Consider the following 23,628-nt stretch of genomic DNA (forward strand, 5'->3'; position numbering starts at 1 on the left):
ACGGCATTAACCGTATTGTACTTTGCTTTCTGTGGATTAGCGTTCCCACCGGATGGCTGTGAAATGTGGAGACACATTTACAATGGAAAGCCGATTTCTAAAAATCTATTTCAGGTTTGCCATTATGTAGTTCAGGAGTATCCTGTTCCTTTTCTTATCAAGAGTAGTTAATATAGCACAGAGTTTGGCCTGACCTTGTGGACCAATGGTGACCATGCCTCCCCTTGCTGGCATTGGCTGAAATCGGTGGATAGTTTGGAGACCTGAGTTTGATTCCACCCTTGGTCATCTCTGTGTGGAGTTTGCCATCTGGTGGACTTAAGGTGGCTTATTCTGGCATTGGCTGTCATCTACCTGCAACAAATAGCTATACATCTCCATGTTCTGGATATCCAACACCATGTGATCCATTCAAAAATAATACTTAAATGTTAACTCTAAAGCTCATCATTCAAATTGATATTACATGTTACCACTTCGTGCAAATCTTTCTTGTAAAGTCTTCCATATTTTGAGAGCTTGCACAGTAAAAGTGCTGAAATAGTGAAAGAGTTGTGCACTTTTACCTCCAGACTCTCACAAAGCCCCAAATCACATTCCGTCCCACTTTTCCCATCACATGTTCCTTATTAGCACGCTCCACGCTTTGATCCACTCCTCCAGTCGTTAGACAGTCATGTAGACACTAATACTCCGAATTAGTCCAGCTCAGTGGTTTTACTCAGTGATGGCCACTTTGAAAGAAAATAATTGTAAGCAGATGATGAGCATGGTGTGCTCACCATTACATAGCAACAAACCGTAAAAACAAAGATATTGCAATGGATGAAACGCATTTTCCAATTAAGTCAATCGTCTTTTTTTTCTTTCTTGCAGCAATGTTCAAGGGGACGGTCACACAAGTATTTGCATCACCATTGAACCTGGTCTGCTTCTGAAAGGGGACATTTTGGTAAGAACAAATAGTGGTGCTTAGACAATGCGTGCATGATCGTTGTTTGACTTGCGAAGTGTTGCAAGTGTTTCTACACTACATTACCAAAATGCTCCATTTTGGGTTATTTTGCAGCCATGATGAATAAGAATGACACAGATTTGTGGTCTGTCTTAGTTAGCAAAGAACTACAGAGTCAACCAGAGTCAACCATTGATTGGTGTGGATACCTCAGGTTCGAATCTCCACTAGTAAGCATCATCGGTATTCATCAGGAAGGGCATCCAGAATTTAAAAGGCTCAAGCCAAAAATCAGTAAATCTGATTTCATGAGCTTTTTTCATAAATCTGACTACGTAAGCAAGAAACAGCAGAAAGAAACAACAACAAACTTTGTGGAAATTCACATTTCATGGTTGGCAATCAATGAAGGATGGCTGTATACTGTATACATATTTTATTTAGTATTTTTTTTGTTATTTCTGTGTCTGATGCCGGATGTTATGTTCTTATTTAAATATATACTGGGTTTTTTATCTACAGTCTTAACTCATTTTTTTACTTCAAGTTTTTGACAGTAAGAAAGCCAAAATCCCAATCACTTATTAACAGCTGTTGCAATGTGGAGATCATTTTTATTACCTAGGAGGAAATCCTGTTGTTTTTTTTACAACTAGACATTGGAAGAATGCTCCAAGAGCATGTGGAGTTTATAGTTTTCATTCATAGAAACATCACCTGTATGGTTTTAGGGGGTCTGGATCACATTCTCCAACTTTGTTTAAAGATCCTCATTAGCAGCTAGTGCTGCTGGAAAGAATGACACCTAAATAGCAATTTGCAGTAAAAGTTTTACTCCTGCCTGAGAGAAAGTTCTGTTTACACTTGGAGAAAAATAGATGGGGGGGGGGGGGGTACAGAACTACAGTATATTATTGTATGCTGATGGGAAATATATACATAATATATAATCTTGAATAGCACTTGTCAGTGTCTAAGTGTTTTTTATGGAAAACATCAGCCACATTTCTGCCTCTTCTGTTATCCAGGCCGTAATGTTATGCATTACTTTTTTTCAGGGTCATAATTTTAGCTTTGGGAATATGAAAGGAACACTTACAGTATGTACAGTCTAAGGCCATTCCATTCTGAACATGAGCAGAGCTTAGAAGTCATATTTTATTCAAGACTGACTATTGGATTCGGCCAAGCACTTTGGCTGGCTGAGATGTTAGCTCTGTGTACCAATGTACTTTATACTGTGTGTATGTAAACACTCGCAAAAATATAAACACATTTTTTTCATTCACTGAACTCAAAGATCTAAAACTGTTTCTATGTACACAAAAGGCCCATCTCTCTCAAAAAGGCATCCATAATTCATCCACCTCACAAGTGTGGCATGTTTATCCCTCGTTAATTGGTTCCACACCCCACTGTGATAAGTGAATTTACCGCTCCTATAGTAACATTTACTCTTGTAGTACTCATTATACAGTAGCAGACATAATAGGAGCGCATAAGCCATTTAAGCCGTAAATAAGACTTATGCTCGTTTGTGTTGTCTTCTCTCAGGGAGATTAGTGGCATGCGGACAGGAAGTGACGTACAGGTTTCAGATTAAGGTTTTAGCTTGGTCTGAGTTAAGGCCGCAAAAGTAACTTGTGTTTATAATGGGGATTTTTTTATGGATTATTGTGCCAGATGATTCAAACTTGCAATAAAGGTCTGTCGCTGTGGTGATCAGGTCAGGTGATTGTTTGTCTCACTGAACATTACAGTAACAATACTGACACCTAGTGACCTACATTCAGTATCATTCACAGCATCTTTGAATGCATCTTCTGAATATCTTATATTTGTATTTTAGTTAATGTAGCCATTTTTATGCTTGAAAATGCTTAATCAAGGCAAAATAAATTTGCTTAGAGGGGACCCATTATGCTTTTTCCACTTTTCTGACCTATACGTGTAGTTAGAATGTTGTGTTTTGCGTTAATCGATGCCAAAGTTTCAGATAAAGAGGTTTGAACATTTGGGAATTAAAACAGACCGTTTTAGCGAGAAGCACGAAACCCAAAGAAATACAACTGGAAGGGGTTCAGCTCATAAAAACTGTGAGCAAAAACTGTGAGTGTGGTTTATGTTCTAGTAGAGTTATGTGTATATTTACCATCAAGAAATGTATACAATACGATGAATGATGAACCTGAAAGCCTTATGGAGCAAACATTAGTGCCCTTTAGAGTCTGTGGTTTTACTTTTGAATACACATCTTAAATATGATTTTGTCAACATCCTTTTTCTGGAATTTTTTTTATCATGTGTTAACTATTTGTTGAGGTTTATATACAGTACATTTTGAGGCAAAACTAGCAGGCTCTGAAATGAGGTGTTCTGCTGAAGAACAATGTGTTTGTCTGGGTGGGTTTGTTCTGTTATGGTGCTTGCTATAGTTTTGATATCACATCATCTTGTTGTCAGCCGCATGGTGACCTAGTGGTTAGCATGTCAGCCTCACAGTCAGGACATTGCGGGTTTGAATCTCCTTTGGAACATGTCTGTGTGGAGTTTGCATGTTGTCTGCGTGCATGTGTGTGTTTTCTCTGGATACTCTGGCTTCTTCTCACATTCCAAAGACACGCTAGGTTAATTGGAAAGTCGAAATTGTCCACATGTGTGAATGTGAGTGTGAATGGTTGTATAGCTGCACTGTAACTGACTGGAGACCATTCTTTGGTCATCCCATTTACTGTATAGTATCGTAATACAATCCCCGCTTTACTTGGTTTGTCCTTGTGCATTGAAAGTGTTGCCACCATGGATGTTGTGTTTTCTGCAATTTTCAGTCTCATCTGATGACTTTCATTCTGCAGCTCAAGTGCTACCACAAACGTTATTGCGGTCCATGCCGGGATGTGATTTTCCGGGTGCAGTTTCACACGTGTGCTGTTCATGACCTGGGAATTATCTTTGGAAAAGACGAACTCGATGAGACGTTCAAAGGTAGGCATTAGTATATGAACTCTCACAATGACAGAAATGAGGCAAATCTACTGAATTATCATTTGAATTGACTCAATTATGTGTATGCTAGACTTTCCAAATGTGATATATTTGATTATTTTGTCTGTGCAGATGATAGGTTTCCAGAATATGGGAAGGTGGAGTTTATTTTTTCCTTTGGCCCAGAAAAAATGCATGGTAAGAATCAATGTGTGTGTCTCTGTAGGCATACTATTGCACAGTCCATTGACGCATTTGTGTTTGTACTGTTTTAATTTTGGTTGTTTCATTCACTTGTCTGCTCTGTCTTTTTGCACTTCGGGTCAAGGTATGGATCACCTAGAGAACGGGCCGAGCGTCTCTGTGGATTACAACACACAAGATCCTCTGATTCGTTGGGACTCTTATGAGAACGTCAACCAGAATTGTGAGGACACTTCAGAGGGTGAGTACATTTTGTCATTATTGTATTGCAATATGAATTCCAGACATCACAATTAATCATATGTTGCAATCTAAAAAAATAATAGTAGCTTACTCCCCTGTTAGTGTGTTTTTCGGTTAATGCCGAAGCTTTACACCTAAATTTTGCCTCGGATGTTTTCCGGTTAGACGTACGTTCCAAAGTTCCACTATATTTGACAACATCCGGGTAGAAAACAAAACAGTTTCTACAAACTTGCTGTATAAAATCTGATTCCTGCTTCTATGGCTGATGTAAAAAATGTGACTGGAAAGCACCAGCAAGTATATCACCAAATAATTCCTGAAAGCTATGGCAACTACAATAATAGTTATTGTTTATTGCCATGATAAGGAGGAGAAGTGCTATTACCACCAAATTCATTTGCGGCCAGGTTTTAACTTCATAGAAGCCTTGTGGGACCTGGTTCTGTTGCTTCCTTGGGCGTAGTGTGCGCCATTCCTGGTTTGCCACAGGCATGGACAGTCTGTTGATTGAATGTGACCAACGTGGTACTTTCTTCATCACCCCCAAAAAAGGAAGCAACGCTACGCCCATTGAAATAGCAGGCAGCTTGTCGCTTTTCCTTCTGGGTGCCAAACCTTTTAAGAGAGTCAACATGTTTTTACATCCGCCATAAAGGTTATTTTTTTTCACTTGTATGTCTGCTTGTCTGGCTGGCTTAAATATTTGATAATAATCTCATAGAGCATAAAATAGAGCTGCTAAGACGATTCTACCAAAGTCTCCCGGAAATTGTCCCAGCTTTTGATATTTTTCTGTAGATACGTATAAAATACTCAAATTTGTTCACCAAAATGTGACAATATTTGTATGAATGTGTTATGTTAAAATCACTGGTGGCAACTAGATAGTCGGCGAATGCAGAATATAGCTGGCATACAGCATCAATCACTCGCTAGAATGGCACCTAGTAATTACTTTATAAATCAGGGGTGTCCGAACAAGGGCCCATGCTGAAAAATCAAAGAATGTGGGAGCCACTTTGATATTTGACATTTTGTAAACAAATTATGTTATAATTTTATGTACTGTTATGTACTGTATGTTAAATGAAAAAAAGAACACCTCCATATGAAGGTTTGTGTTACAGGCGGCAAAGCGTATGCGACAAACTGACAAGCGTAAAACTTTTTCTCACAATATTACAGCTTTAAAAAAGGCATTTTTCCATTAATATTTAACTTTATGCTTCTCAAATATTACAACTTCAGTGTTATAAAGTTATGACCTTTTTAATATGATAATTTTACTTTCCTAATATATTGGAATATTCTCATGAATTACTGCTTTTTTCTTCCCTTTTTGCATGTGTATTTTTAGTTTTCCTGTTTAATTGTATTTTTTCAATGTACCAAGGGCCATTCATGTTTTTTTTTTTTTTGCAGTAGCAGATTCCCAACAAAAGCATCTCAGTACATTAGAATATTTTTGAAAGCTAACATATTTCAGTAGTTCAGTTCAAACAGCAAAACTATTAAACAATTATTATTGTTTTTTAATTATTATTATTATCTAATTTTATTATTTAATGTCATAGTTATATTTTATATGCAATACTATATGTATTAATTTATAGTTTAGAGCTAATAAAAAACAAATACAGTATCTCATATAATTTCAAAAATTGTCAAAGAGTTCATATTGTAAACTACTAGTTCAAGCGCTTTTTAAAAAAATGCCATTTTTTCCTCTGCTTGTAATTGGACCCTTTGTCTTGGAAATAATAAAAAAATCACCATATTCCAACTGTATAAAGGTTGATTTTAAAACTCCCATGCGTCACCTACTGGAATGTACTACTAGATTGCACACACCAAATGTTGGCAGCTCTGCATAGAATCTTAATTCCTTCTCACGCACATAGTCATGAGACTATGCTGCTTCTAAATTAACAACATACTACATGCAACCACAGAGTCAGATTACTTTAGACTTCACTGTTAGCTGGGGATTGTGCTAACAATATTTAGTTTAAGATATTTTTCCAAGCAGATTGATGGCTTTTTGGAAATGCATCTCTGTGTTACATGACCACCTACTGTAGTGGCAGTGCTTCTCTTAGACAAGTGACAAAAACGGTCTGAACTGTTATGGATTACACAGATTTACCCTAATAAACACAGCAAAGCCTATCATGGAGAACTCAAATAATGAAGGTAAATTCACTTCCCATAATTTCCTCCATGTATTTTTAACACACAGAATGTCAAGGTTGTTAGGCTATCACTGCTCATAAAGTGCCAAAGCCACATGAGGTGGCAGTTGTAAATAGTACTTGCAAAAATAGAACTGATGTCTTCTTATTCTACTCCAGAGAGAGTTAGAGTGTGTGTGGCTGTGTGTAAATTACACTCGGGGGTTGTGTTCTCCCGGGGTTTAGAAACACATTTGGGTGTTGCCCACCAAGTGTGTAATTTCCGTTAGAACTGTTGCCGACTTGGCACTGCCAGGTACAATCAAGTATAGACATACATGTAGGACTTTGGGGGGTGGCCTGCAACTGGTTTTGCCGGGGGCGAAGGGTTTCCTTGCGGATGCCCTTTTGTCCTCGGCATTCCTCTGGCTTGGTCACCCTTCAATTTTAACCGCACCTTAGACACTCAGTTCTGGGGGGGATCTGGGCAGGCATGGGACCCACCATTGCTCAGCTTCCCTCCACACACACACACACACACACATACACATACACCACACACATAGGTCAGCCATATGGGGCAGGCCTATTTTTTAATTGCACAATCTACACAATACCATCTTCACACACACAGGTGTAGCGGGCTGGACCGGAGAGCCTACTGCCTACCCCCGCGATTGGCCCGCTGGCTGCTGGGGCTTGGCAGCTCGCTCGGGGTGCCCTGGGCTGCAGGATATTTTGGTCTGGTCTGCCTGGCCTTCCTGGGGGTCCCGCTGGAACCAGCTGACGCCGGGGCTTGCCCTGGTGTCATGGTTGGCGCTACCTCCCTGGGTCTGTCCTGGGTCGCGGGCGGCAACGTGCCCTTGGAGGGGCGTTCACCGGCCTCCAGGCGGAGGGGTCCGCGCTGCTGGTAGCCGGAAGTCTACGGTGGTGGCTTGGGGTTGTTGCGCTGTGGTGGCTGCTGTGGGGACCGGGCTGTGTGTTGGGAGGGGGCCTGATCCTGCTCATGGGGACGGGGGCCTGGGTGGCGTGTGGGGATGGGGAGCATGCTCCTCGGGGTGGGGCCTGCTGGGGGGGCGGTGCTCTTCCGGGCGTTTGGGTGTCTGCTGCCACTGGTCCTATGCTCTGCCGCATCGCTGTCCCTGTCTTTGCCCATCCCCAGTCTTGCCTTAGGGCTCGTCGGGGATGGTTCTCCGGTACGTGGGTGGAGCGCTGCTGGTTCTGGGGGCGGGGGGGGCTGGCCTTCCCGGTGGATGGTGGGGTCCGTCGGTGGCCTTGCGCTGGTCTTAACTCCTCGGCTCTGGTGCTTGGCCTCCCCGTGACTTGGAGCTATGGCTCTCCCTCACGGGGGTGAGCTGCCCGGCGGGTGTCGGCCGGCCCAGTGGAGCGCCTCACCACTCGCCTGCTCGCCCCCTCCGCTTGCTCATATGCGGGCCTCCCCCCCTCGCCCGCTCCTTTGTCTGCCACACTGCCGTAGCCCGGATGCCGTGGTTGAGGGGAGTCTGGGGGTGCTATGCCTTGGCGGTCCGTACCTCCCTGGGCTCGGGGCCTGGTTGTGGGTCTGGGACCCCTGGGTCCCCCGCCCTGTGATGCCCCGGACGCCCCACCAGGGGACGTCCACAGCATGTGCTTGCATGTGTGTGTATTGAGTGGATGGGGTGTGCATGTGTTTGAGTTTATTTTATGTATTTATTGTTTTAAATACTTAGATAAATAATGATTAGTTTTATTATAATTATATATATATATATATATATATATATATATATATATATATATATATATATATATATATATATATATATATATATATATATATATATATATATATGTATATGTGTGTGTGGGTGCGTATGTGGGTATATGGCCATATAGATATACGGGGGGGGGCTCTGCGGGGGTCTGGCGTAGGGCGTTCCATCTCTACCGCCCGGTCCTCCATGGGGCAGTGTGCCCGGGCCTCTTCTGTCCTGGCCTGGGCGGTCCTATGTCGGTGGTCAGGCCTGGGGCGGGCCTGGTTCTGCTTCTTGGGGGTGTGTGGGGGGCGGGAGGCGGTGCCTCCGGCCGTGGACGGGCTCCCTTCTGGCCGGCGGGGGCACCCCTGTGCCCACGGGTGTGTGGCCTTCGATGCCCTTCTGCCCTAGTGGGGTATGGTCTCCCGCTGGTCTCGGGGGTGCGGCTCTCCTCCGGCCTGCTGGCGCCCTGTTGCCGGTTGGGATTGCTCCTCCATGGCCTCTTGCTGGTCTCTTCGGGGAGTTGCTTTGGGGGTGGGTCTTGGGGAGTCGGCCCTGGCTTTGCCCGCACCCACGGGGCCGGAGGATCTCTGGCGGTGGGGGCTTGACCTGACTGCGCGGGGCGGGGTTTGCTGGGTGGTAGAAGGCAGTCTCTCTCCTTTTGTCATTCTCAGTGACAATTACACATTCACACACTCGCATTCACATACACAACACACCTCCATATGGGCACTCACAGCACATGGGTGCTTCTCTATACAATCTACTATCTTATCCCTGATGTTTATATAGTATTTGTATGCTATTATTACAGTAATAATGATGTCAAGCAGTGAGATTTTAATTACTGTAACCGTATGGTTCCAATTGTGTTTACTATCATGGGTCATGTCTTCACCGTTACTATTGCTACTGGTAAGTTGGACTGTTTCATTTCACTGATATCATCTCCAGTGTGACCCTTAGCCATCATTGACATTTAACTGTTCTGTTTGTCACTGTTGTTGTTTTGGGAATTCTTGTTGCTGCTGTTTTTGTCTCTCCCTCTACTGCCCCCACCACCCCCCCCGACCCCACCTTTCTCTTCTCTCCTCTTCTTTTCTGTTCTTCTTCTTGCTCCGGTCCAGTCGCTCCAAATGGCATAACAAAAACATCAAATAACGGCAAATAAAATTTCATGGTACAGGGAAGTTGTAGCCAACACCTTTCCTGACACAGAGCAAATCTGTCTAGCATGTAAGGGCATTTAGATCAACAATACTATCTGCCCCAATGGCTGGACGGGACAAAAAAAAAAAAAAAAAAAAAAAAAAGTATAGACAAGGAATTTCTTATTTCCCCTGAACAACACCAGGTCAAACTATGGAAAGGGAGTCCATTCAGTGTGTATGTGTTAACAAAAAAAGCTTTGCTCACCACCATATTTAGTCTATTTCAGATAAAATTATATAAAAAATGATAAATGATAAATTCCAGTTGAGTGCACTTGAATATAAGATTTTTTAACATTTTTTTCATTTTTAAGTGCACCCACCAAGAGAAAAAAATATACATACTGTATATTGGCTGCTAGTCATGTTGGAACATGTGATATTTACATATCATATATATATATATATATATATATATATATATGCAGTAAAGTCTCGTTATATTGATATCGGTTATAACGAATTACTACTTATTACGATACTATTTTCATTTCCCGGCAAATTACTAGTCTTTTATGATATAATTAGTTCCGTTAGTACGATTCACGGTTATTATGATAATCCGGTTACTACGATGCTCTTTTCATCTCCTGCCAGCCAATTTGGTCTGCTTATATCGATACAAAAGCAGCTTAAATCAATCTTTGCTTAAGGATTTCAATACCAAAAAAGAACACGGCGAACGGCTGCTTCCAGTCAACTTTATTTTTCACACTTCCACCACCAGAGCGCAGCACACACACACCGATTCCCGCACTTCCTGGTTCACAGGTCATGCTCAACCCGCCCCACATAGCTGGCCAAACACATGCCTGCAACAGAAGAACCAACTGACATAGCATACACACCTATTCCAACGAAGACAAAGGCGTACAAATACATGTATTTAATTGTGTTGTTTTTGTGTTCTTTTTATCGCTTGCAATAATCACTGTTTTTCATATGTACATGCTGGCGTTCGTGGTTTCTCTCGTGTGTATAGATTCTATACAGGCATGTGTTTGGCCAGCTATGTGGGGCGGGTTGAGCATGACCTGTGAACCAGGAAGTGCGGGAATCAGTGTGTGTGCTGTGCTCTGGTGGTGGAAGTGTGAAAAATAAAGTTGACTGGAAGCAGCCGTTCGCCGTGTTCTTTTTTGGTATTGAAATCCTTAAGCAAAGATTGATTTAAGCTGCTCGACATTGTTCTATCCAGAGGTAGGGAACCTATGGCTCGGGAGCCATCTTTTGATGACTGTATCTGGCTCTCAAGCATTTCTTACAATAAAACTTTATTTTTGCTAACATTTCAAAGTAAACCATCACAGAAATGACTGTTAAAAATAATATTCAAAATCAACAACTTTCTTATGCATTTTAATTCGTCCATCTATATTCTGCTGCAATACGGCCAACCATATCTATCTTTCCTGATGATATTTTCCAGGTCAAACACCAAAACTTCATTATTACTGGGTAATGCTGTAGTCTACCTCAGTCATTGAGATGTCAAAAAAACATGTAAATGTAAACTTTCCTCCTTTAGTCAAATAGCTAAAGCTGCAGAACCAATCCTTCTGACGAAAATGGCCAAAAGAATGAAATACGTCTACGGAGTACAGTGCAAAACTATGCAGCAGAAGTTGTATTAATGGCAACAAGTATTTGATTTATTATTAGACACTGCGCTGCTCACGAAAGTGTGCTGGCCACACCCCATTGGCGTGGGGTAGTGTGCCTGGTCTACATAATTAGAGCCCATTATCTAAAACTGTTGGTCTTACATAAAAATGCACACATTTTATTGCATTCAATGTTTAAAAAAAATGTATATGGCTCTCACAGATACACATTTTAAAATATCTGGCCTTCATGGCTCTCTTAGCCAAAAAGGTTCCCGACCCCTGTTCTATACTATAGAACAATGTCGAGTGCATTATTGCCCACTTTTAATGCAGTTCGGCGCAGGATCGGATATATGGATAGTCCGGTTATATCGGTATTTTTTCCGACTCCCGAGAATATCGATATAACGAGACCTTACTGTATATATATATGTGTGTGTGTGATATTTACATATTATATATATATAATATATATAGATATTTTACGACCAGGCCAGGGGCTCCACTGTCACTTCATTTCCATACGTCAATCTATCATCTTACAATTTCATTCATTAGTGGTGAGTACTAATACATTACATACTTGAAATTTAATAGATGTGTGAGGCATATGAAGGTCTTAAACAGGAATGTGTTCCTTAGCTGAATATAGTGTAATAATCCCAATTTTTACTTTTGATTTTGAGACAAAATTGGAGGAGACCATCAACATCATGTGAGTGGTTAAGTTCGGAGAGGGAGGAGTGAGCCGCATGTCAAAAATATAAATTTTTTCAGGCATATCAATCACTTAGTTTTGCAAAAAGCAGAGGATCTCCTGTACTCACTCTCACTGTTGTTTGTGACTGAGAGAAAAAATGGTTTCAGTGTGTCTCCACTGGTATTTGGCTTCACCAAAGCCGTTTCTGATAAGTGGCCTTTGGAGGCTAGAAGGAATAGAGGACACATTGTATATCCTTCAGGGTCTCAGATAAAAGCAAAAAGTAGTGTTGTTGTAAATCATCAAAAGTGCATTTTACTTTTAAGTTTTAAACTACTGAATTACAGAGGTTTGCAGCAATTAAAGGGTATGTTTTAGTTAGACTCAACATTGGGTTGTGCCACCTAAGTGGTTTTTGGTTTCAGAAGTTGATTTTCTACCTGTTTTAATAAAGATAACACTATATTCAAGGGAGAGTTGAATAGGATTTAGTCAAGAAATTGGTTAAAGGTTAAAATCTTATAAAACTTTAATTCATCCACCTACAGTAAGTCCAACCAGCATTGAATGCCATACTTTGACAAAATGATATGTCAATAAGTGGTGGTCACCAATGACAGTGTAAAGATACACTCATTATATACATTGTTCATAGAAAAAAGTGCATGGCAGGAGAAAAAAATGTTTATTTATGAAGCTGTGTCCTATTTAAAAGTTTACAATGTGTAAAACCTATTTTGTCGATACAGAGAAGGAATGCAGGTGGATCACAAGCCCGATGCCTGGATTAGCCTGCTGCTGTGTTTAATGTAACTGTCAGACCGAATGATTATGCAAATGTACAGCAATAAATTCTGGAGTTCATTTGAAATTAATTTTATTCACACATTTGCTAATAGTTGTTCACTAACATGTCACTTTGTCTGACATCTGAGAGTATGCAATTTCATAGTTTGGCTGGTGCTGCAATTTTTACATCAAAATGTATATACATTGGAATCATGAAACCATGTTTTGCATTAACATTTTTGGCTTTCTGGAACAAATTCATTAGATTTCCATTACTAATTATGGGGAAAATGTATTCTGTGCATTTTGGTTAGAGTCTGACCTTGTTGAACGGATTAATGATGGTAACCCGGGTTCCACCCTGTACATATATACTGTTTTTAATATTTTATTCATACTGACTGGCATGAACCGAGTAGTGAAAAAAAAATAATTAAAAGGGAACATTAACTGAACGACAACAGAGAAAGACTAAACACAAACAAAGTGCTCTAAAAAGAAAATTATCTTTTGCATATTCAAAAAAAGCAGGTAGTAAAATATGCAACCCTAAAATGGCAATCAAACAACGGAAGCAATACAGCCAAACAAGACTTCAATGCATTCAGGGATGGGGAATGAGATCAGGAGCTTGGTGAATTTTTGTTGTAGCCTATTAAGCTTCCCAGGTATGTTCTACATGCTATTGTGTAGTTGAATAACTTGCTTTTTCAGAATGTTGTGAAATACATTTCTAAACAAATGTGGCTTATGGTCCAGTGCCACTTATATACAACTTATACTCCGGTTTGATTTATAGCTGTTATAGCCGTAAGGATTGACCAGCAATTATAATCTTTATAACAGTAGTAATACAGTAGTCATGCATTTACACATGCATTTCCTTTCCTCATTTTTTGTGTGTGTATATTTTAAAAAGAAAGGGTCGTTTAATATAATATGAAAAGGATAGTTTGAAGTAACATACTTGAATATAGCACTCTGCATGCTTGTTTCGAGATTTGTTCTGACTTGATTGGTGTGTTTCAGGGTTGTAGTAATCAAGCATTGACTAAAAATTGGTCTTGAGTTGGGCTTTGAAACAGGATACTGTTTCAGGTTGTATTTCCAGTGGAAGGTGACTCCAGATCTTTGGCCTCCTGATCGTAAATGCACTACGATCCCGCGATCCATTATCAGGCATTGACTGTAGTCAGTTAAAAAAAGAACTATGACCGGTGATGATGTGGAGAAGTTAGGTGACCGAGCGTGGGAGGAGAAACATCATATTTTGTACTGTAACTTGTACATGCTATTTTCTGGTGCAGTGCTGATATATTTGGAATTTTCAGCTTTATTCAAGATTTTGTAAGATGTTTAATTTACTCAATAAACACATGGTGTGCATTTGGCTGTTTGTGGCACAAATGTGGCTCTCTACTTGCTCTCTTCATCCTGCATCTGAACATATTAGCCAACAGATTGTCACCCAAATGGCAGGTTTTAGTAGTTCAGTGACAGAAAAAAGAAAATGCAAATGAATGACTTGACCTTAATCCAAGGAGATGCAGAGGTGAAATGTCTGGCCATTTGTATTGGCAACAAGCCCCGTTTCTTAAGAGGGAGAGATTTAGGTTGCTTTGACTCCAAACAAACCACTGCTCTTATTGCATAAAAGTCAAGACTGCAGAATAAGGCTGAATTTAACCCAAGAGGAACAAATGACTTGTGTTTGACCCATGTAAAGCACACAGTCATGTAAATGTGTATGGGACAAAATGTGCTCCAGCATACCTGCGACCCTAGTGAGGAGAAGTCGCATAGAAAATGGATGGATAGATGGTTATATTTGTGTTGTTTATGCTGTGGCATAGTTGCACATGGTTAAATGGCTACAGCACATGGTGCATGACGCACCTTGTGGCCTCTGATGCGTAGTCCAATGAGCCCTGCAGGCATTTGTTTCATTGGTTAAGATTACACTTGGCTGTGTTAAACCCTCTGACGACTTCTCTTCTCCCACTTTTCCACCTTCACTGGTGGGAGGGACGGAGGCGTGGGTGCGCCGCGCTGCTCACACAAATTGCAAAGTGTGCTGGCCCTATCCCATTGGCGCGGCACTGGGCAGGCACGCCGCCTCTGCGACTGGTCTAGGAAAATAGAACCCTATGTGAGTATTGCTTGCACTGTTGATCAGTGATCCTCAATAAGCAGCCCGTGGTCCACATCGACCTATTTTCAGACCCTGAGCTGATCTCCTTCACTGTTCTTTATGTTCCCTCTTTAAACTATATATCTGGCTAAATTCTAGTACAAATAATCAAAAATGACCGGTACCTAGTGGAACAGCTTGTGAAACTATATTATATGATGATATAATGATATGATGATATAATATAGTTGGGTTTGTTTTTGCCATCCACAAAGCTGAACCTTGTAGGCCTATCAAGAGGTCAGCTCACCTTTTCAATGAGACACTTGGAAACAGCTCATGAAATCCTTATTAGTCATTTTTTCCCACGATTTTCCCTTTTGCAGATTTACAAATGATTGCTGATGGATTTACAAGAAACACACAATTTTGGCTGAAGGGAATAATGGTATACAATGTTAATCAATGCCGGTAATTCCATTTCTCTCTTCGCCTGTTTATTTTAAAGCTCTGTTCCTTTTTTTACACTGGCCTTTGTTCCCACAATCCAAGTGAGTTTGCACTTAGAGACATTGATTTACTGAAATGTTGATGAATATTTTATAAACTGAAAGAGCTTATTTAGCTACTCCAAGTGGTAGATCTTTGCTGTTGTGTATATTGTAAGCTCTGACCACATCGACACTATAGAAGCTATAGCTTAGATAAATATTATTTACAAGACTAATAAATTATTTACAAGACTAAATCACCCTTTCTTTCATAGTTTGGCAGGTCTTGCGACTTATATATGAAAATATATCAAAATATTTCTTCTGCTTCCTGAATTTAAGTGCTGACATTTATTCTTGTCTTGTCTGTCGGCTTGAGGCAACATGCCCAATCTTTTCTCCACTTCAATGTCACACTTATGGTTGTTAGGCAAGCCCCCCAACTGTGGAAACACACATACACACACATGCACTTGTTGTTCAGGGCATGTTTGGCGATGTAGGCTTGCAAAAAAACGTGCTATTTCCGCTGCTAAGGAGGATTTGTTGCCATAGAGTTCAGTGTTCAGAGTTCAAAGATTAAAGGTCACACAGTTGCACCATCTGCTCCTATAACTTTAAAATATCCGGCTACACCCTAGCCCAGTCAATGTGTTGAACAGCTTTAATCCTTCTTGCATTTGTATAAGCTTTATCTAAAAATGTCTAGACAGAGGATAGATGGAGGGAGCTTGCAGGTGGGATGGCTCAGTGTGCTGCTGAAACTCTTCAGGTGTCCAATTTGAACTTCATAGTGAGTTGTTTTTTTTTTTAGATTGTGAATAACCAAAGTGGTCACTCCAGCCAAAGCTGTCATACTTGACTCTCTCCGGTTGTTATATAATTCATAAAAGCTATGGGGTCAGACAGGAAAAAATCCATGCATGGTACAGCAAAAATGAACCCCTTGGAGAGTATGAAAAACACACTGGCCCGTGTAGCGTAATATATCACATATTCACATACCTTTTCTGAGTAAATGAACACCAGGGAGCTGATTTTTTTTTTTTTGAGTATTACTTGAGTTCACTCCCTCCAACACAAAACAGAAGCAAATGTAGTCGCACCATAAATAGTCTCATAAGTGTTAAGGACAGATTAGATTTCCTGACATACAAATGGGGATTCTGTGGATACTCATCAGTCACGTCATTCCTAAGTGAAGACACGGGCTTGATGGAAAAGGAACGACTAAACTGGGCCTTTCATTGCATGGGAGAAAGTGACCAGGGCATTAACACTTTTTTCCATTGTTTTTTTTAACATGCAGTACAGTCCCAACAATTTTTTTATGCCCACGTTTCTATTTATGTTTTTTATGATTTAGTTTTGTACACTGTTTTTTTTTACAATATTGTACTTAACAAACTCGTCCGCTGGCCCCTGTACCGTATCATTCTGTGAAGACGTGTGTGATTGAAAGTGATGCAAAATGGGCATTTGCAGGGGAACCTGACCTTGTGGGATTTTTGTAATTCTCTCAAACTGTAGTTTCTCCGCAAACCCTTCCCCACCTCCCACATCCACAATCAAAAAGCTGTTGTAAGGGACCTCCCACATGAGTAACACAGCAGGGATCAGCACAAGTCACTGAGCAGCAAGCAGCAGTGGTGGCTGTCTTGATTCAGACAGATAGGGGAGAGACGGAACAGTAGCCTGAACCAACTTTCGAGACGGCACAATACCGCATGTCCCACACTAGGGACTCTTCTGTAGGACTTTTCCCATTTTGGTGCTGCCATCTACTCATTCCACAGGTAGGGAACCTGTTCCTAATGAGGCGCTTCTGTCAGAATAGAACATTGGCTGAGTTGTTAGATCATTTTTAGTTGGATTGAGTACCAGTAATAGATACACGAAAGAGAGATCTTATTCAATTAATTATATCTGTGTTTGCTGCAATGTGTGTAAATGTGGAGCTGTGCTCGTGTGGGAGAGATGGAGCCTCCAGCCTTGACACTGTAAGTTCGTAGTTACTTAACCCTTTGAAGCCTTCACTAGTTGTCAGATTTTTTATCCACTGTTCATACTCTGATTGATTGATGACAAGCTTTTTTGTCATCCTGCCATTTTGCCCATTTTGTTGTGCTTGCATTTTCTGCACAGGGTGAAAGACTCCTGATATAGTTATGATTGAATAGTATATACTGGATGTGTTCATTGCAAATTGCAAAGACCAACTGCATCAACCAATGTTATGAGTTATCAGGTATTGCTTGCTTATTTTTGGTATCACCTCTTTTGTTGCTCCTATTATAAGAAAATCATGATCCATCGATTATTGTACAGTACCTGTATTGTTCATGTGGCACAAATGACTTCAGTTGGCTTGATAAAGCACAGGACAGGCTGCTGTGATGTTATAGTTTTTTTCCACATTGGAGTCCACAGGAGTTGCTCATTTCCTGAAGTCGGTAGAATCGGTGGATATGAGCCAGTATTTGATTCAGCTGTTTTGGTAATGACCACACAATTTCTCTATACCATAACGGCAACTACCCCCACCCCAGCACTCTCACACACACTTTCCCCTCACATTTTTGATTAATGTGAATCAATTATATTTTCTAGACCGCAGGTTTGGAGTCTTTCCCAGATGACTGTGGGTGAGAGGTGGGGTACACCCTTGAGGCTGTCAGTCAGTTACAGGTCACATAGAAACAAACAACCATTCACACTCATACCTACGGGAAAGTTAGAGTCTGGGATGTGGGGAAGTCGACACAAGCACGAGTGGAACATCCAACTCCACACAAAGATGTTATCCGTTATATTGAGAGGCATTATTTTGATTGCCAAAGTACCATTTTAATGTTTGCTGCCTATGGCTGTATTTAATTCTAACGATGATATGTTCTTTATGTTGCTGCAGAAGTCATCCATACCCAAGGACCTCTGGATGGCAGCCTCTATGCCAAAGTGCGCAAAAAAGAGTTTGTTGATGGGCGTGTGACAGCCAATGGGCTCCCACCCAGTGCTATCGAGCATTCCCTACCTGCAGTTGACCATGCCTTGTCAGTGAGCAGCGACTCTGGAAACTCAACAGCCTCCATTAAAACGGACCGAACTGATGAAATGGCAGCACTCCCTCAGACCACTTTGCTGAACCAAACAAACATTTCCACAGTTGATGAGATTCCCCACATGCTTCACCACAACCAGCAACCCATCAGCCCTCAAGAAAAGCAGGACCTGGAGCAGCTCTTAGGTGGATTAGAGAGGCCCATGCATCATCAGGGCTCACTCTCCTCTCCGAGTGCTGCTGTTGGAGGCATACTTCACTTGGTCCCTGCCGAGGTCCATGTGAATGATCATAGTAATGTTGACCGTGAAACAGACATTTTAGACGATGAAATGCCAACTAGCCAGGAGGGCAACAGTGTAGACAGTTTGGGAACATTCTCCTCCACAGATGGCCGAGCCACACCGGCAGATCTTTACTACCAGTCTGAATCCGTCATCAGTTGCCAGGACCGTGTGCCGTACCTGGGGAGCAGTGTTCCAGAAAAGCCCCTGGAAACATTGGAATTGCAAATTTGCACATCAGGCAAAACTGTTACTCAAAGTGATTCAGTCCCACCTTCTAATTACATGGGTAGTCAGAATCTGTACCGTTCACAGTCATTTGGAATTGATGCACAGTCTATGCCACCAGCTCCCACCAGGACCACAAGTAGCAGGGATGCTGTCCAACGTGGTCTCAATATTTGGCAAAAGTTTGGTGTACCTGAAGAGCCAGTAACAGAAGGACTCACATTTGGACTACCATCATCTGTAGCACTGATTTCAGTTCACCAGAGTCTTCCGCAGTTTCCTCATCACCACAGTGCTTCACGAGAGGAGATTGAGAAATCAATAGAGACTCTTAATCTCCTCATGTTGGACGTGGAACCTATCCGTTCTGTAATGCCAAAGTCCCAAAGTGCTCCTCTGAGAGAAACCAGTGTTGTGACCACACAGCCGTCCATCTCTCAAAGTCAAACCAGTGCTTCCTATGAGGTGGATGCTGCTAGTCATTCTCATTTGTCCGGTCCAATGTCTACAAAGGCCAGTCATCATTCACCAACTCAGGTGTCAACTGTGAAAGGAAGTATTTCGGAGCCTGCACCTGTCCCTGGCTTGAAAACCTTTCGAACCCCTCTTTCTTCTCAAGCTTCCCCAACTGCAACTACCGAGATCCAGCCAATCAACACCTTCCCCGCAGACTCATTGTCCCAGTCCACCGAGGCCTTTGAGCCTCAGACAAGTCTGAGTGCTGCGTCGTCATCACCCGCTTCGAGGGATTGTGAACCTGATGAAGTCTTCAATGTCGAAGGGCTGGTGGCTCAAAGAGTTGCTGGTAAGTACAAACATTATATAGTGTAGTGACTCACATACTGTTCCTTACTTTTACGTACATGGAATTGAATCAACTCCTAATCATTTTCAATCGCTTGACAAAGTAGAATAACCACAAAAAGCAATACCGCCAGCTTCAGGTCTGGTTTAACAAAATATTGGTGAGACAAAGTATTGAATGGGTAAAGAAGGTTGCAAAGGTCTCTTTATCTAATCAGTACCTGCCATCCAGGCTCAAACAGGAAGTGTCCTCTCTGGTCCAGCAGGCTTGACTCAGACATCAGACATCCTGAATGGCAAAACACATCTGCAAGAATGTGTTTTGTCTCTTAGGGGATTTATTTAATGTACTTTTTTATGTACTTTTTTACTTTTTATGTACAAGTTTTGTGTGCAAATTTAACATGATTAATTGTGCAATAAGTGAACAACCTGTTATTTTCTTTGTCATCATTCGACCAGCTAAAATGTTTAAGAATTGCAACTGTTTCCACGACTGCCTAGACAGCACAAATTATTGCACTACTATATCTTGCCCTCCTTCTGCTACGAGCATGCAATCCATATCCCAAATAACACACGGACGCGTGCACTAGCCACATTTATTGCAGCTGATAACAGTGACCCGGCAAAGTTTAGCTAATAAGGTCAGCCACCATCAAATGCATAGCCTAGGGTTTGGCAATATGGACCAAAACTCATATCCCCATATATTTAGGTTGAATATTTACAGATTATATATTTTATATCCCTTTTTAGTATATCCTCTTTTTTGTATGGAAGTATGGAATCTAATGTAATAATTAAGTATGGAAAATGTTAAATATAAAGTTCAATCTTTAGTGCAATCATGCTGCACTCATGGCCGTCTCTTTGCAGCTGAGTTAGCGCTGTTAGCGCTTCCATCACACGTTCCTCATGACGACAGACGGTTTAAAGGTTGATACCATCTTTATACAGCAACCTTTATACTGACTTTTTCGCAGTTCGCTGTTTCTCCTTCTTGGTATCTCTACAGGGATCTCAGGTCGCTCGGCATAGCGAAGTAGTGCTCAAGCTAACAGCTGCTCCAGAGTGTAAACAATGGAGCAAGACGCAATAAAACATCATAAGACAATGGCATAAAACAACAAAAACATACAAATAAAGTGCCATTTAACATTAAAAATGCAGTAGAAAATATGGAGCTTATGTCTGTTTTTGAAATCGACCTTACAAGAAATATCAATGTTTTTAAAATATTGATATATCGCCCAGCCTTACTGTAGCCCATGTTATGTTTGTTTTTTGTAACATTATGACTTAAAAACTATTTTATTTTTAATTTGTCTTTCTATTGACTTGTGGGCACCTATAGAGCAGCTACACATGCTAACATGCACAGAAAGCTTTCTAGATCTTCCATAAAGCTGAACCTCATCCTGCAGTGTTTCCTTCAGTTTCCTGATTCCCGTCCAAACGGTCTGGATAATTTACTCCACCCCCGGCCAATCTCCAGGCACACCTCCCACCGAGACCACTTTGATTGGTCACACTCCCTCCGTTCGCTGTATGGACACTTGATAAAGCTACACAGATAACAACTTTTGTCTGATTACTTACTCAAAATAAATATAGTTTACTTACAGCTTGCACTTCTGACACTTCAACGCGACAAGTGATATTGTAAAGGCGTCGGACTTCAGCAACAGTTTGGCGGATAGTCCAGCTTGGTAGTTTCATATGTTCACAAAACGGTCCTGTGTGAAGTGTTGTTGACAGATGAGCATATTTTTCTCTTGCTGGCTGGGAATCAGGAACTCAAACCGCTTCTGCCTGATGCTTACCTCTTTAGGCAAACGCCAACAAACATTTCCTGGGAGACATTGCTTGATGTGTTAACACGGTGAATAGAGCGAAACAGAGCGGGGGTGCTGGCCATATGCCCATATGAAGAAGTCCGGGTTGCGTTGACGTCAGTGTAACTGAGTGTAAAACACAGCGTGCAGAGCCATTCAAAACTGCTTTTAGGGCTCACTTCTAAGTGCACAAACCTGATTGTCTGATGGGTTAGCATCGTTAAACACGAGAGTACAACATTGTAACAACATTTATAGGTAAAAAAGGAGGAAAAGCTTGGTCCCTTTTACATTCTCCAGCTATTTCAACTATTTTCTTCTTGTAAGTATAACTTTATCCATCCATCCATGTCCTCACTAGGGTTGCAGGGGTATGCCAGAGCCTGTCCCAACTGACTTTGGGCTGGTTGCCAACCAATCACAGGCTACATACTGTATAGAATAACAATCATTCACACATATGGGTAATTTAGAGTCTCAAATTATGTACACACAAAGATGCACAAACAGAGATTTGAACCACATCTTCAGATATTATGAATTTATAAAATATTTTTTTTTCTTAAATATTTCCTAAAATTATGTTACTTTTCCTTAATATTGCATTACTTTTGAAAAACAATGTGAAAATACTTGTAACTTGTAACAACTTTTGTCTCTACATTACTTTATTCTTGTAAAATTACTGCTGTTTTTTTCTTTTTTGTTGTTTTAGAATGTGCTGTGAGCCAATTAAAAAAAACAAAAAAACTGCTGTTGGCCTCAACTGGCCCCCGGGCTGCACTTTGGACACGTCTGATACAGCCTATTATAACAACAGCATAAACTGCAAACTGTTAATTTGCAATAGTAAAAAAATACAGACATGGGAATGGGAAACATATGCTAGCTGATTGTCTTCCTGTATTGTTTTGCTTTTAAAAATTGCCGAATTCCAGCCAAACAGTCCCTTTAATATAATTTCCAAAGACACCCAACATAAACATCCAACGTCAATTCTATTCATGTTAGGGTGTTATAATAATGTTCAAAAGATCGAGGTTTATTTCTTTATTAAAAGCTCTATTATAGTTTCTGTTCTGCTGAGGCAACATTGTGAAGAAAGTGAAGTGAAGATAGATATGTATATTGTGCAGGACCAGCACCCACCATGGTCTCAACTACCCATAGAATTATTACCTTTTCATGCAAAACCAAATAATTAACATTCAGTGCATGTTTTCCTACTCATGTCCTGATTTGGACCCTATCTACTTTCTGCTTCTTTTCTGTTTCACCACATCATCATTTTTTTCACATCATTCATCTCTCTACCCAGCATACTCAGCTCGTGCCCAAAGGGTCACCTCAATGTCCCTTTCTCAGTCTGAGAACAGCCACTCTCACTCACTCTCGGGTTTGTTCTCTCATCCTATTGGGTTGTAGTCTGTCATCTACTGTACATTTGCACATGTTTTGTTTGCATTTAAATGTTTTGTCCTGACCTGTCTCTCACCTCAATGTGCAATACGTTTTACTCATGCTTTTTCCATATATCTGTTTGCATAACATATGTCAGGCTTGCAATGTAGATAAAACATTTTCTTTTTAAATACATTGCAATCAAAACCACGTTTCTCAACACATGAAAATAATCTCTTTAATTTATCTACAATGAGAATGTAATGGAAGGTCATTGTAGTTAGCCAGACTTGATGCACAACACATTTTTCTTTTACACATGTAAGCACCTTCTGGCAAAGAAACATTTCACCGTCATGATCAACTTTTGTTTGCCTTCGGTGTTCTATCATGAGATCATTACATCTTGCTGAGTCACATATAATACAAGCACTCTGCAGTTGTCAGCTTTAAGCGTAAAAAGCCCATCCATCCAAAATGTTTCAGCAAATCTTTTATTTTCTATAGTTTTCTTTCACATCCACCATTATCATTTTAATGTTTTTCCAGATTTATAAATGTATTAATTATCAGTAAATATCAAATTTGGATTTAACAACAGTAGTTGTGCCTCCTTAGTTTTTGCTTCTGATAGTTTTCCAATATTGGTGCATTTTTCAATATGTAAAAATATATTTGTGAATTTAAGTTTCATTCAATGCCAACCGATTCCAAAGGTCTTAATTTAAACAACATAAATAAACACAGTATATTTTGAGGTATTTGGTGAGATTGTTTGGGAATTACTGGATT

The 23,628-nt window shown here is 40.7% G+C and overlaps 1 protein-coding gene across 12 annotated transcripts in view; it reads left to right on the forward strand.

Moving 5' to 3' along the window:
• tns1b (tensin 1b) overlaps positions 1 to 23,628 on the forward strand; it is a 161,858-nt gene that overhangs the window by 124,887 nt on the left and 13,343 nt on the right. For 10 of the 12 annotated variants that reach the window (XM_058083054.2, XM_058083048.2, XM_058083052.2 and 7 more), the window contains 5 exons: positions 877 to 952; positions 3,811 to 3,940; positions 4,073 to 4,137; positions 4,262 to 4,385; positions 18,132 to 19,598. In XM_058083054.2, coding sequence (XP_057939037.2) covers positions 877 to 952; positions 3,811 to 3,940; positions 4,073 to 4,137; positions 4,262 to 4,385; positions 18,132 to 19,598 — 1,862 coding nt within the window. Of the gene's footprint in view, positions 1 to 876; positions 953 to 3,810; positions 3,941 to 4,072; positions 4,139 to 4,261; positions 4,386 to 18,131; positions 19,599 to 23,628 lie in introns of all 12 variants that reach the window. The other 2 variants (XM_058083049.2, XM_078795181.1) reach the window with 1 other exon arrangement.

The sequence above is a fragment of the Doryrhamphus excisus genome, linkage group LG12, assembly GCF_037039965.1.
Source record: "Doryrhamphus excisus strain RoL-2023G ecotype Guam linkage group LG12, RoL_Dexc_Guam_v1.1, whole genome shotgun sequence".
Lineage (NCBI taxonomy): Eukaryota > Metazoa > Chordata > Actinopteri > Syngnathiformes > Syngnathidae > Doryrhamphus > Doryrhamphus excisus.